At 47.2% G+C, this 13,679-nt stretch overlaps 1 protein-coding gene and 1 pseudogene across 5 annotated transcripts in view; both read left to right on the forward strand.

Moving 5' to 3' along the window:
• The first annotated feature begins 8,946 nt into the window (after positions 1-8,946).
• LOC144582427 (perilipin-2 pseudogene) lies at positions 8,947-10,545 on the forward strand (annotated as a pseudogene).
• A 2,276-nt stretch (positions 10,546-12,821) lies between these two features.
• The window catches only part of SAMHD1 (SAM and HD domain containing deoxynucleoside triphosphate triphosphohydrolase 1), a 72,167-nt gene continuing 71,309 nt past the window's right edge, over positions 12,822-13,679 (forward strand). For all 5 annotated transcript variants that reach the window (XR_013535012.1, XM_078371014.1, XM_078371013.1 and 2 more), the window contains exon 1: positions 12,822-13,096. Coding sequence is in view for 4 of the 5 variants with exons in the window: in XM_078371014.1 (XP_078227140.1) it covers positions 12,889-13,096 (208 nt within the window). In the remaining variant the exon portion in view is untranslated. The remainder of the gene's footprint in view (positions 13,097-13,679) is intronic.

The raw sequence follows: 13,679 nt of genomic DNA on the forward strand, positions 1-13,679 counted from the left end.
GTGTGTGTGTGTGTGTGCGCACAGTATGTAGAATTTGTATTTTAGTTCTTTCACTTAGTATTATGTTTTTAAGATTCATCTTTGCTGCATGTACAAATATTTGTTTTCTATTGCTGAACAATCTTCCTTTGTAACCAGTTGATGGATGTTTGGGTTGTTTCCAGTTATCTATTTTTATTTTTATTTATTTTTGTTTTTTGTTTTTTGAGACGGAGTTTCACTCTTGTTACCCAGGCTGGAGTGCAGTGGCGCAATCTCGGCTCACCGCAACCTCTGCCTCCTGCGTTCAAGCAATTCTCCTGCCTCAGCCTCCCGAGTAGACGGGACTACAGGCACACGCCACCATGCCCAGCTAATTTTTGTATTTTTAGTAGAGACGATGTTTCACCTTGTTGACCAGGATGGTCTCGATCTCTTGACCTCGTGATCCACCCGCCTTGGCCTCCCAAAGTGCTGGGATTATAGGCCCAGTTTTTTATTAACATAAATAACTATTAATATAAACATTTGTTTGCAGTCTTTGAACCTTTTTTTTTTCTTTTAGATGGAGTCTTGCTCTGTCAAACAGGCTAGAATGCAGTGGTGTGATCTCAGCTCACTGCAACCTCCACCTCCCTGGTTCAAGCAATTCCCCTGCCTCAGCCCCCCAAGTAGCTGGATTACAGGTGCACGCCACCATGCCCAGTTGTTTTTTGTATTTTTAGTAGAGACGGGGTTTCACCATGTTGGCCAGACTGGTTTTCAACGCCTGACCTCAGGCAATCCACTTGCCTTGGCCTCCCAAAGTGTTGGGATTACAGGCATGAGCCACTGCGCCCGGCCTCTTTGAACATTTTTTTTTTCTTTTTTGAGACGGAGTTTCGCTTTTGTTACCCCGGCTGGAGTGCAATGGCGCGATCTCGGCTCACCGCAACCTCCGCCTCCTGGGTTCAGGCAATTCTCCTGCCTCAGCCTCCGGAGTAGCTGGGATTACAGGCACATGCCACCATGCCCAGCTAATTTTTGTATTTTTAATAGAGACGGGATTTCACCATGTTGACCAGGATGGTCTCGATCTCTTGACCTCGTGATCCACCTGCCTTGGCCTCCCAAAGTGCTGGGATTACAGGTGTGAGCCACCACGCCCGGCTGAACATTTTTTTTAACTCTGTTGCCCAGACTGGAGTGCAGTGGTGTGATCGTGGTTCACTGAAGCCTCAACTTCCTACACTCAAGTGATCCTCTTACCTAAGCTTCCCAAGAAGCCGGACCTAGAGGCATGCACTATCATGCCCAGCTATTTTGTATGTCTGTAGAAACGGAGTCATGCCATGTTGCCCAGGTTGATCTTGAACTCCTGGCCTCAAATGATCCACCTGCCTCAGCCTCCCAAAGTGCTGGGATCACAACAATCCTGAGCCACCTCCCCTGGCCTGATCATACATTTTTATTTCCCTTTGATTTTGTATGTGTTGCATTCATGGGTCAAATCCTCTAATTTTGTATGTGTTGGGTTCATGGATCAAATGGTAAATATATGTTAAACTTCATAAGAGAGGCCAGGCACAGTGGCTTACACCTGTAATCCCAGCACTTTGGGAGGCTGAGATGGGTAGATCACAAGGTCAGGAGTTTGAGACCAGCCTGGCCAACATGGCAAAACCATGTTTCTACTAAAAATATAAAAATTTAGCGGGGCATGGTGGCATTCACCTGTAATCCCAGCTACTCAGGAGGCTGAGGCAGGAGAATTGTGTGAACTTGGGAGGTGGAGGTTGCAGTTAGCTGAGATCTTGGCATTGCACTGCAGCCTGGGTGACAGAGCAAGACTCTGTCTCAAAAAAAAACAAAAAAACCTCGTAAGATAGTGCCATATTCTTTATCAAAGTGGCTACCCATTTTGCTTTCCAACCAGCGATATTTAAAATCTCTATTTGCTCTATATCAAGGCCATGTTTTGAAGTGAATCTTCCTAGACTTTTTTTTTAATGCATACATTATGTATCTCCAATGTAAAAATGGTTCATGCATATCACTTAATACATCAGGGTCATGCTTGTATTGTCTAAATTATACTTCCGTGACTATTTTAATGCTGTGTTCCAACGTATGAATCTCCCATTATTTATTACCAAACAAGGAAAGATAAAAAGGGTAAGGAGTATTTTGGTTGGATTTATTTCAGATATTGGCATTTGGAATAAATTTTGTTTAGTGAGTATAAGGTTTGCAAAGTATTAGCTAATCTATACAGGGCTGTTAAAATGCTAAAGGTATTTCATCACATCAAGATATTTTTCCTCAAGTGTCAGGTCACATTTCCTAGACCAGTTCAGCTTTACCTACACTCTTATCCTGTTGTATTTTCCTTCCTAGCACTTTTTTTTTTTTTGAGACAGTTTCGCTCTTGCCCAGGCTGGAGTGCAATGGCGTGATCTCGGCTCACCTCAACTTCCACCTCCCAGGCTCAACCGATTCTCCTGCCTCAGCCTCCTGTGTAGGTGGGATTACAGGCACACGCCACCATGCCCAGCTAATTTTTTGCATTTTTAGTAGAGACGGGGTTTCACCATGTTGACCAGGATGGTCTCGATCTCTTGACCTCGTGGTCCACCCACCTCGGCCTCCCAAAGGGCTGGGATTACAGGCGTGAGCCACCGCATCTGGCCTACTTTTGTATTTTTAATAGAGACAGGGTTTCTCCATGTTGGTCAGGCTGGTCTCAAATTCCCAACCTCAGGTCATCTGCCTGCTTCAGACTCCCAAAGTGCTGGGATTACAGACGTGAGCCACCAGGCCCGGCCTCCTTCCTAGCATTTATAATCCACTCATATACTAGCTGAATCCCCCACTAGAATAGGAGCTCCATGTAGGTAGTATTTTTTTAATGGTTTTCCCAGGGTATAGATTGATGCATAGATTAAATAATTAAATATGGACTTGATATTTGTTAAATTAGTGAATTTAACAAGGAGGCCCAAGCATACTTTCATTTTTTGAGAGTCTCACTCTGTTACCCAGGCTGGAGTGCAGTGGCACTATCTGTAACCTTGGCTCACTGTAACCTCCGCTTTGCAAGTGCAAGCAATTCTCATGTGTCAGCCTTCCAAGTAGCTGGGATTATAGGCATGCGCCCACCATGTCAAGCTAATTTTTGTATTTTTAGTAGAGATGGGGTTTGACCATGTTGGCCAAGCTGGTGTCAAACTCCTGACCTCAGGTGGTCTGCCCACCTCAGCCTCTCAAAGTGCAGGGATTACAGACATAAGCCACTGCACCTGGCCTTAAGCATCCTTTTTTTTTTTTTTTGAGATGGAGTCTCACTCTGTGCAATGGTGCAAACTTGGCTCATTGCAACCTCCACCTCAAGCAATTCTCCTGCCTCAGCCTCCCAAGTAGTTGGGATTACAGGTGTCTACCACCATGCCTGGTTAATTTTTGTGTTTTTAGTAGAGATGGGGTTTTGCCGTGTTGGTCAGGCTGATCTCGAACTCCTGACCTGAGGTGATCCACTGCCTCAGCCTCCCAAAGTGCTGGGATTACAGGCATGAGCAACCATGCCCAGCCTTTTTTTTTGAGATAGGATCTCACTCTGGCACCCAGGCTGGTTTGCAGTGGCACAATCATAGCTCATTGCAGCCTCAACCTCCTGGGCTGAAATGATCCTTCCTGTTCAGGCCCCTGAGTAGCTGGGAACAGAGGCATGAACCACCATGCTGGTCTAATTTTATTTTGTGTAGAAACAGGGTTTCCCTATGTAGCCTAGGCTGGTTTTGAAACTCCAGGGCTCAAGCAATCCTCCCACCTCAGATTCCCAGAGTGCTGAGATTACAGGCATGAACTGTTGCATTCAGCCTACAGCGTCTTTTGGTAACAGTCTTGGGCTAGTTCAGATTTCTGTAAGTATCCCTCATATTTTGGGAATTCCCAGGTGCTCTTCTTTCTTTCTCAAGCTTGTCTTCCTTTGCCCTGGAAAGCATCCTGATTTGTTACCTTTATTTTAGAGTATATTTTCCTTCCCACCCCTATCACACATAGAAGAAACTCAGCTTGTTGAAAGATTTTTATCACAACAAACCTTTCTGGGGTGGAGAATGTGTTCCAATCAGTCTCGTCCCTTCACGCAATTTTAGGGCTCTCTCCTTGCTGTTCCTTGTCTTGCCCCTCTCTCCCTAATCGCCTTCTGGGAACAGGAAAAGTGTATTTCCCCCTCCGAATCTAGTGCTAATTTCCTCCCTGACACTCAGAGCATGCTTGCTCAGGGAAACCTCACTTCCCTGCAGCCACCCTGACTGAAAATAATACTCCTCTTATTTTTATTTCTTTATATTTTTAGATAGAGTCTTGCTCTATTGCTCAGGCTAGAGTGCAGTGGCATGATCTTGACTCACCACAACCTCTGCCTCCCAGGGTTCAAGCGTTTCTCCTGCCTTGGCCTCCCGAGTAACTGGGACTAAGGGCACATGCCACTGTGCCTGGCTAATTTTTGTATTTTTAGTAGAGATAGGGTTTCAGTATGTTGGCCATGCTAGTCTCAAACTCCTGACTTCATAATCCATCCCTTCGGCCTCCTAAAGTGCTGGGATTACAGGCATGAGCCACCACGCCTGGCAAAACTCTTTTTTTTATTTTTGAGACGGAGTTTCGCTCTTGTTACCCAGACTGGAGTGCAATGGAGCGATCTCGGCTCACTGCAACCTCTGCCTCCTGGGTTCAGGCAATTCTCCTGCCTCAGCTTCCTAAGTAGCTGGGATTACAGGCATGCGCCACCATACCCAGCTAATTTTTTGTATTTTTAGTAGAGATGGGGTTTCACCATGTTGACCATGATGGTCTCGATCTCTTGACCTCGTGATCCACCCGCCTTGACCTCCCAAAGTGCTGGGATTACAGGCTTGAGCCACCGTGCCTGGCGATACTCTTCTTTAATATGAATAATAACCAAGGTGTTCTCAGTCTTGTAAAAAATGTGAAAAAATCACCTTAAACATTACTGTGTTTATTGGTCTACTTCAAGTCACAATATAGGTAAAAACAATATGCTTGTTACACAAATGCAGCTTCAAAGATCAATCTTCCACTTCCACCTGGGTTACTAGTTTTAAGGAATTAGAGAAATTCTTTATTTCTCTCTCTAAATAAGGATCAGAGCTAGAATTAGAGAAATTCTGAAACTATTGTTTCTTTGCTTCTGAATCACAGTGACAACCAAGTCCCAAGCAAGGAATGGCTTCAGGCCTTGGGACAGGGGTCAAGGTAAGGATTACTACATAAGCAACATATTTATCTTTGGGAAAAGAACATTAAAAAGTGATTAAATGCTTCCTTAACACTGGAATCAATGTGGATTTTGTTAATAATAGCACACTTAGCATGGAGAAATAGATAAGTATGTGTGGGACTTTATTTTGCATAATTTCTTTTTCTTTTTTTTTTTTTTAAGACAGCATCTTATTCAGCCGCCAGGCTGGAGTGCAGTGGTGAGAACTTGGGTCACTGCAACCTCTGCCTCTCAGATTTAAGTGATTCTCATGCCTCAGCTTCCTGAGTAGCTGGAATTACAAATGTGTGCGACCATGCCCAGCTAATTTTTATATTTTTAGTAGAGATAGTTTCACCATGAGGCCAGGCTGGTCTCAAACTCCTCAAGCAATCCACCTGCCTTGATCTGGGATTGCAGGCGTGAGCTACTGTGCCCAGCCTGCGTCATATCCTAAAATATATAGGGGGTCCTGGTAATAAGCAGCTTTATAGCCCCTCAGAAACCTGGGGCCTAAAGTGTGGGAACCACTGAGTCAAAATATCCAACTTTAGGCCATCAACTCAGGAGTGGACACTACATAGTACACACATGTTAGTATATATATTTCTCATCTGTTAGGACCGCCATAACAAAATATCACAGATTGGATGGTTTTGAGATGGGGTAGGGATAGCCCTCGGTGTGTTTCCTATTGTACCACCCCACTAATGAATTGCTGCATTCCTCTAGACATACCTACTAACTTCCAGACCTTGTATCACCACCACCCTGGCACCTTACCTGTGGTCAAAACCTTGCAGCTGCTGCAAGCTATCTGAAGAAACCAAGATAAGAAGGATTCCACCATAAATCTTGCTCAGGAAAACTACCCCCGCCACCCACATGCACACAAGGCCAGGAGAATGACCGATCCTTAATACTAGCTTCATGATAATAGGAAAAATCACACCCAGGGGTGAAGAATTAACATGCAAATGAGACATGTAATGCAGGAAAAATCATGTAACCCAATGCAAAGGTGCCAGTAGTTCCCTGCCTCTACATATGTAAATGTCACTTCCTTCCTATTTTTGCCACTTTAAAATTACTCTCCGGGTCGGGCATGGTGGCTGACACCTGTAATCCCAGCATTTTGGGAGGCTGAGGCGGACAGATCACTTAAGGTCAGAAGTTTGTGACCAGCCTAACCAATATGGTGAAACCTGTCTCTACTAAAAATAACAAAAATTAGCTGGGCATGGTGGCATGCACCTGTAATCCCAGCTACTCAGGAGGCTGAGGCAGGAGAATCTCTTGAACCCAGGAGGTGGAGGTTGCAGTGAGCTGAGATGTTGCCACTGCACTCCAGCCTGGGAAACAGAGCAAGTCTCTGTCTCAAAACACAACAAAAAAATTACTCTACTGACTCTCTTTGGGGAGCCAGTAAGCGAATTCTCTGTTTTGTGCTGTCTTCCCTGTGTTCGAAAATAAGTGGCCGGGCGCGATGGCTCACGCCTATAATCCCAGCACTTTGGGAGGCCAAGGCGGGTGGATCACGAGGTCAAGAGATCGAGACCATCCTGGTCAACATGGTGAAACCCCGTCTCTACTAAAAATACAAAAATTAGCTGGGCATGGTGGCACGCGCCTGTAGTCCCAGCTACTCGGGAGGCTGAGGCAGGAGAATTGCTTGAACCCAGGAGGCGGAGGTTGCGGTGAGCCAAGATCGTGCCATTGCACTCCAGTCTGGGTAACAAGAGTGAAACTCTGTCTCAAAAAAAAAAGAAAGAAAGAAAAGAAAAGAAGTCCCTAGGCAGGGTGCAGTGGCTCACGCCTGTAATCCCAGCACTCTGGAAGAGCAAGGTGAGAGGACCACCTGAGGTTAGGAGTTCAAGATCGTCAGCCTGACCAACATGGAGAAACCCCATCTCTACTAAAAATACAAAATACAAAAAATTAGCTGGGTGTGGTGGCACATGCCTGTAATCCCAGCTACTCGGGAGGCTGAGGCGGGAGAATAGTTTGAACCTGGGAGGTGGAGGTTGCAGTGAGTAAAGATCCCACCACTGCACTCCAGCCTGGGCAACAAGAGCAAAACTCCTTCTCAAAAAAGAAAAAAAAAAAGAAAAGAAAGAAAGAAAGAAAAATAAAATAACCACCTAATAAATGCCTTGTCTGGGAAACTTAACATCAATTTTTATTACACAAGAGTCAAAGAACCTGTGGTTGATACCAGTTCAAACAAGAGGATTATATTTTCTCACAGTGATGGAGCTGGAATGACAAGATCAAGGGCCAACAGGGCTGGTTCCTGGTGAGGTCTCTCTTCCTTGTTTACAGAAGGCTGCCTTCTTGCCATGTCCTCACACAGCCTCTCTTTGGTGAGTGAGCAGGAAAAGAAAGATCTCTGGTGTCTGTTCATCTTATAAGGACACTGCTCTTACCAGAATCCTACCCTATTGGTCTCATTTAACCTGAATTACCTCCTTACAGGCCCTGTCTCCAAATATAGTGACATTGAGGTTTGGGGCTTCAGAATGCGAATGCAGGGGACAGGTTGGCCACAATTCAGTCCATAATTCTGTGGTTCCCCTCAGGGAGCAATGAGAAATTTCTCAGAGGAAAGGATCTTTGTGAGCTTCTCTGATGGACAGTGCTGTTCACTAGAGACAGTAGGACATGAGATGATGAGGAACTGGAGTAAACTGGCCTGCATACAAGTGTCACTACAAGAGGAAAACCAGCCGGATAACACTGGGTGCCTGGAGCTGAGTGTCAGGTGTTGCAGTTGCAAGGTGTTTCAGGGATGCTGTCAGTTACAAAGGAGAAAAAAAAATCTAAAAATTCAACATACACACACAAGAGAAAAATCAACTTATGCTGGCTTCAAAATGAAGGAAATTCTACTGGCTCATGTAGTTGGAAGTGTTACTGGTGGAGGGTGTCCGGGCTCTTGGCGTCTCGAACAAAGAATTGTACAAAACACAAAAACAAAGCGAGGAAGGAATGAAGAGATTTATTGAAAATGAAAGTACACGCCACAGTGTGGGAGTGGCCCGAGCATAGGGGATTAAGGGCCCCGTTACAGAATGTGTGGGGGTTTAAATACTCTCTAGGGGTTTCCATTAGTCACTTGGTGTATGCCCTATGTAAATGAAGAGGATGAAGTAATTTACAAAGTCTTTTACTTGACGTTAGATATTTCCTGTCTTAGCTGAAGTGTGAATCAGCCTTATGTTTTCTGCCTTCAGACTGTATTTTCCTGCCTCAGAAGTACAAAGATAGGGTGGACTTTTTGGTTGGTTGATCAAATGGCTGAATATTCTCATCAAAAACCTAAGGTCTTTCCATAGTGACTGCTTCTTCATAGCTCTCCTAATGGTTTTAGGATGGCAAGTTCCCCTTTTGTTGTAATGTGGGGGATCTCAAGCAAATTTATGTTGGAATAAGACTCGCTGGCTGGGCGCAGTGGCTTAGGCCAGGCATGGGTGGGTCACGCCTGTAATCTCAGCACTTTGGGAGGCTGAGGTGGGCGGATCACCTGAGGTCAGGAGTTCGAGACCAACATGGTGAAACCCTGTCTCTACTAAAAATACAAAAATTAGCTGGGCATGGTGGCATGCATCTGTAATCTCAGCTACTTGGGAGGCTGAAGCAGGAGAATTACTTGAACCTGGGAGGCAGAGGTTACAGTGAGCTGAGATTGCACCACTGCACTCCAGCCTGGGAGACAGAGCGATACTCCATCTCAAAAAAATAAATAAATAGGTTTTTCCCGGGTCGTGGCTGCTGGAATTGCCTTCAGGACACGCCTGCTCTTTGCCCTTCACTGCCTTCCGACAATTTCTCTCTCCATAAAGAAAAATGGCATCCTTTGCAGTTGATCCACAACCCAGTGTCATGACTCGGGTGGTCAACCTGCCGTTGGTGAGCTCCACATATGACCTCATGTCCTCAGCCTATGTCAATACAAAGGACCAGTATCCCTACTTGAAGTCTGTGTGTGAGATGGCAGAGAAGGGTGTGAAGACCATCACCTCTGTGGCCCTGACCAGTGATCTGCCCATCATCCAGAAGCTAGAGCCACAAATTGCAATTGCCAATACCTATGCCTGTAAGGGCCTAGACAGGATGGAGGAGAGACTGCCTATTCTGAATCAGCCATCAACTCAGGTTGTTGCCAATGCCAAAGGTGCTGTGACTGGGCCAAAAGATGCTGTGACAACTACTAGGACTGGGACCAAGGATTCCGTGGCCAGCACAATCACAAGGGTGATGGACAAGACCAAAAGGGCAGTGACTGGCAGTGTGGAGAAGACCAAGTCTGTGGTCAGTGGCAGCATTAACAGTCTTGGGGAGTTGGATGATGCAGCTCGTGAGCAGTGGTGTAGAAAATGCACTCACCAAATCAGAGCTGTTGGTAGAACAGTACCTCCCTCTCACAAAGAAGAGCTAGGAAAAGAAGCAAAAAAACTTGAAGGATTTGATATGGTTCAGAAGCCAAGTTATTATGTTAGACTGGGATCCCTGTCTACCAAGCTTCGCTCCCGCACCTACTAGCACGCTCTCAGCAGGGTTAAAGAAGCTAAGCAAAAAAGCCAAGAGACCATTTCTCAGCTCCATTCTACTGTTCACCTGATTGAATCTGCCAGGAAGAATGTGCATAGTGCCAATCAGAAAATTCAGGACGCTCAGGATGAACTCTACCTCTCATGGGTGGAGTGGAGAAGGAGCATTGGATATGATGATACTGATGAGTCCCACTGTGCTGGGCACATCGTCAGGTCATGTACTCTTGCTATTGCCCACAACCTGACTCAGCAGCTTCAGACCACGTGCCACACCCTCCTGTCCAACATCCAAGGCTTACCACAGAGCATCCAAGATCAGGCCAAACACATAGGGGTGATGGCCGGCGACATCTACTCAGTGCTCCACAATGCTGCCTCCTTTAAGGAAGTGTCTGACAGCCTCCTCACTTCTAGCAAGGGGCAGCTGTAGAAAATGAAGGAATCTTTAGATGATGTGATGGATTATTTTGTTAACAACACGCCCCTCAACTGGGTGGTAGGTCCCTTTTATCCTCAGATGACTGAGTCTCAGAACGCTCAGGACCAAGGTGCAGAGATGGACAAGAACAGCCAAGAGACCCAGCAATCTGAGCACAAAACTCATTAAACCTGCCCAGTACACCAGTGCATGATGTGGCCAGCCAGATGATACCTTTTGTTATGTTTAAATTAACCTACTAGACAACACTAAATTGGGAAGCAAATAGCTAGTAAAAAGGCCCTCAGTTATAGTTATTTCCAGCTGAATTAAGAGCTTTAAAGTTTCTGCCATTAGCCGATGATTTCTGTTTACCTGGTAAGAAAAGAATGATAGTCTTTCTTGTCAAAGCCTAGCCAGAACTCACAAAAAATTCAAGTGCACTTATGTTCTTATTTTGTGGCCAGTGTGTTGCCTCTGTTATTGTTTGTATTGAATAAAAACATCTTCATGTGGGCTGGGGTAGAAATAAATAAATAAATAAAATTACATAAAATGAAATTTTTAAAAAAGTTCTTAAAAGCAATTGCTTTGAACAAACATGATCTCAGCTCACTGCAACCTCCGCTTCCCAGGTTCAACTGCTTCTCCTGCCTCAGCCTCCCGAGTAGCTGGGATTACAGGCATGTGCCACCATGCCCAGCTAATTTTTGTGTTTTTAGTAGAGATAGGGTTTCACCATGTTAGCCAGGCTGGTCTTGAACTCCTGACCTCAGATGATCGACCCACCTCAGCCTCCCAAAGTGCTGGGATTAGAGGCATGAGCCAGGCCAGAACACCTCTTTATACTTTCCCCCATGGGTCTGCTGCCACCACACCCAGTTAATTTTTGTATTTCGGTAGACACAGGGTTTCACCATGTCGGCCAAGTTGGTCTCAAACTCCCAACTTCAAGTGATCCACCTGCCTTGGCCCCCCAAAGTGCTGGGATTACAGGCATGAGCTACTGCACCCAGCTCCAAACCCCCTTTAACAAGCAATGGCTGGCAAGTCAGCAACAGCATGGACTTTGGAGCCAGGTTACATCTGGGTTTGAATACAGGCTTCATCATTTCCTAGCTGTAAGACCTTGGGCAGCTGGGCTCAGCTGTGTAATCCCGGCACTTTGGGAGGCTGAGCGTGGGGATATCCTGAGGTTAGGAGTTCAAGACCAGCCTGGCCAACATGGTGAAATCCTGTCTCTACTAACAATGCAAAAATTAGCCAGATTTGGTGGCATGCACCTGTAGTTCCAGCTACTCAGGAGTCTGAGGCATGAGAATATTTGAACCCGGGAGGCAGAGGTTGCAGTGAGCCAAGATTGTGCCACTGCACTCCAGCCTGGGGGACGGAGCAAGACTCTGACTCAAAAAAAGACCTTAGGCAAATTACTTTTTCCTACATCCTAAGGTAATTGTGATAATTAAATGAAGTAATATTTGTAAAACCCTTAGAAGTTATAAAATTATTTACTAGTTAAATAATTACTTAATTTATTTAATTCATTAAGTAATATGTATAAATATAAAATAATTTAGTATTTGTAAAGCCCTAGAACCGTGCCTGGCACACAGTAAAACTGTGTTTGCTAACAATATTTTGGCTCACCAATAGATAGATCAATAGTTCATACTGCTTGATGATAAGCTAATATGCCTCATTCGTCCTTTACCCCCTAAACAGGTCTATTGCTTGGTTGCTGGGAAGGTGTGTTGGCTTTATTAGCAGTAATAGTGATAGGTCCTTTTACCAGTCAATTGCATGGACCAGTATTTATAGGGAAGTTTGAACTCTGCCGCAGAGGGGCTAAGTGACAGGAAAATGCCTGCCATTTTCACCTGCTCTTAGGACCAGGCAGTAAAAGTCCTCGGATGTTAAATTTTAAGTAATCAAACTGGCCACTTCCCTTCTTCTGGGAATGCAGTTAGGATGGAGGGATCTGTCTCCAGTTGGAAAGAAGTCTGAAGTCCCCTCCTGTGTGAACACGAGACAACAGGTATCCCAGGGCCCTCTAGTTGCCCAGCAATACTGTGGAATGAAGAAGACACCCTCAAGTCACACGTGAAATCATTCCGGGGTCTTCAGCACCTTGACTGTTTTTCTCTTCACTGGGAAGGTGCTGGCAGCCTGTTGGCCTTTTAGGTTTCTTTTAAGTTTGGGGCATCTGAAACCCGGCTAAGGTGCGGGGGGTAGTGTACTCATTCGAAGGAGGATACCCCCAATTCACCAGACGAGCCCCTAACGGGGGTAGGGTGCTGGAGGCGCAATTTCCCCACCCTCCCCCAGCGTTGTCCTCAGTTCTGCTTCTAGCCACGCCCTTCCGCGTTCACGTCCAGCGGCCTGGCGGGATTGAAGACGGCTGGACTGCCAATGCGCCTGCGCAGGGGGTCCGGGGCTAGCGCCGCTGGGCTGCTCTGCCCGAAGGGCTCAACTGTCAGTGCGCCTGCGCGGGAGGCCAGTAGGTAGCCAATGCTCCCTGGACGCCCCGCTAGGGCCCTGCTGTCAGTGCGCCTGCGCGAGGGGCCAGTATGTTGCCGATGCTCCCTGGACGCCCCGCCAGGGCCCTGCTGTCAGTGCGCCTGCGCGCGGGCTGGGCGCCGCGGTTCTTGACTTTGCTGTGCCGGACTCCGAGTGTAGACATGCAGCAAGCCGACTCCGAGCAGCCCTCCAAGCGGCCCCGTTGCGATGACAGCCCGAGAACCCCCCCAAACACCCCTTCCGCAGAGGCAGACCGGTCCTTGGGTCCGGAACTCCATCCTGACCACAAGACGTGGGGCCCGGAGCAGGTGTGCTCCTTCCTCAGGCGCGGTGGCTTCAAAGAGCCGGGGCTGTTGAAGAACATCCGAGGTAGCGGCGCCGGAGGGGCTGAGGGGCGAGGGGCGGCGACCCGGGGCGCGGGCCAGGCGCCCTGAGGAAGGGGGCCCCACGAGAGGACTCAGGCCGAGGAGCGAGCCCTGCGGCGGGAGGCACCCGGGAGGGCTGACCTGCGGCTGGCGGCGCCGAGGGAGGGAGGGAAGACCCGGCGAGGGGGAAGGGAGCCCTGCAGCGGGGGGCTCCCAGGAGGGCGGACCTGCGGCGGGGGCGCACGGGACCGACTCCGCGAGGCGGAGGAAGGAGACACGGGGGCGCCTGGGGTAGGCGATCCAGAGGATGGGAGCAGGCTCCCGCGACTGAGGACCTGGGAGAGGCGGTCGTAGATTGGGATCTGACTTTGGTGGGTTTGTTCAGTGACTTGCCAGCCCGGCGCCAGACAGGCAAGACTCGGGTCTTTTTTTTTTTTTTTTAGTTAGAAGGAGATTTTTCCCCAGACCTTGGTGGGCGGCTTGCTGTCATCCAGGCTCGCCAGGCTCGGGGGACCGCTCTGCGCTAACCGCAGCTGCTTGAACACTTGCCACATGAGAGAATGTTCTGGGGCTTTTAAGTTTCTGTT

The sequence above is a fragment of the Callithrix jacchus genome, chromosome 5 (assembly GCF_049354715.1).
Source record: "Callithrix jacchus isolate 240 chromosome 5, calJac240_pri, whole genome shotgun sequence".
Classification (NCBI taxonomy): Eukaryota; Metazoa; Chordata; class Mammalia; order Primates; family Cebidae; genus Callithrix; species Callithrix jacchus.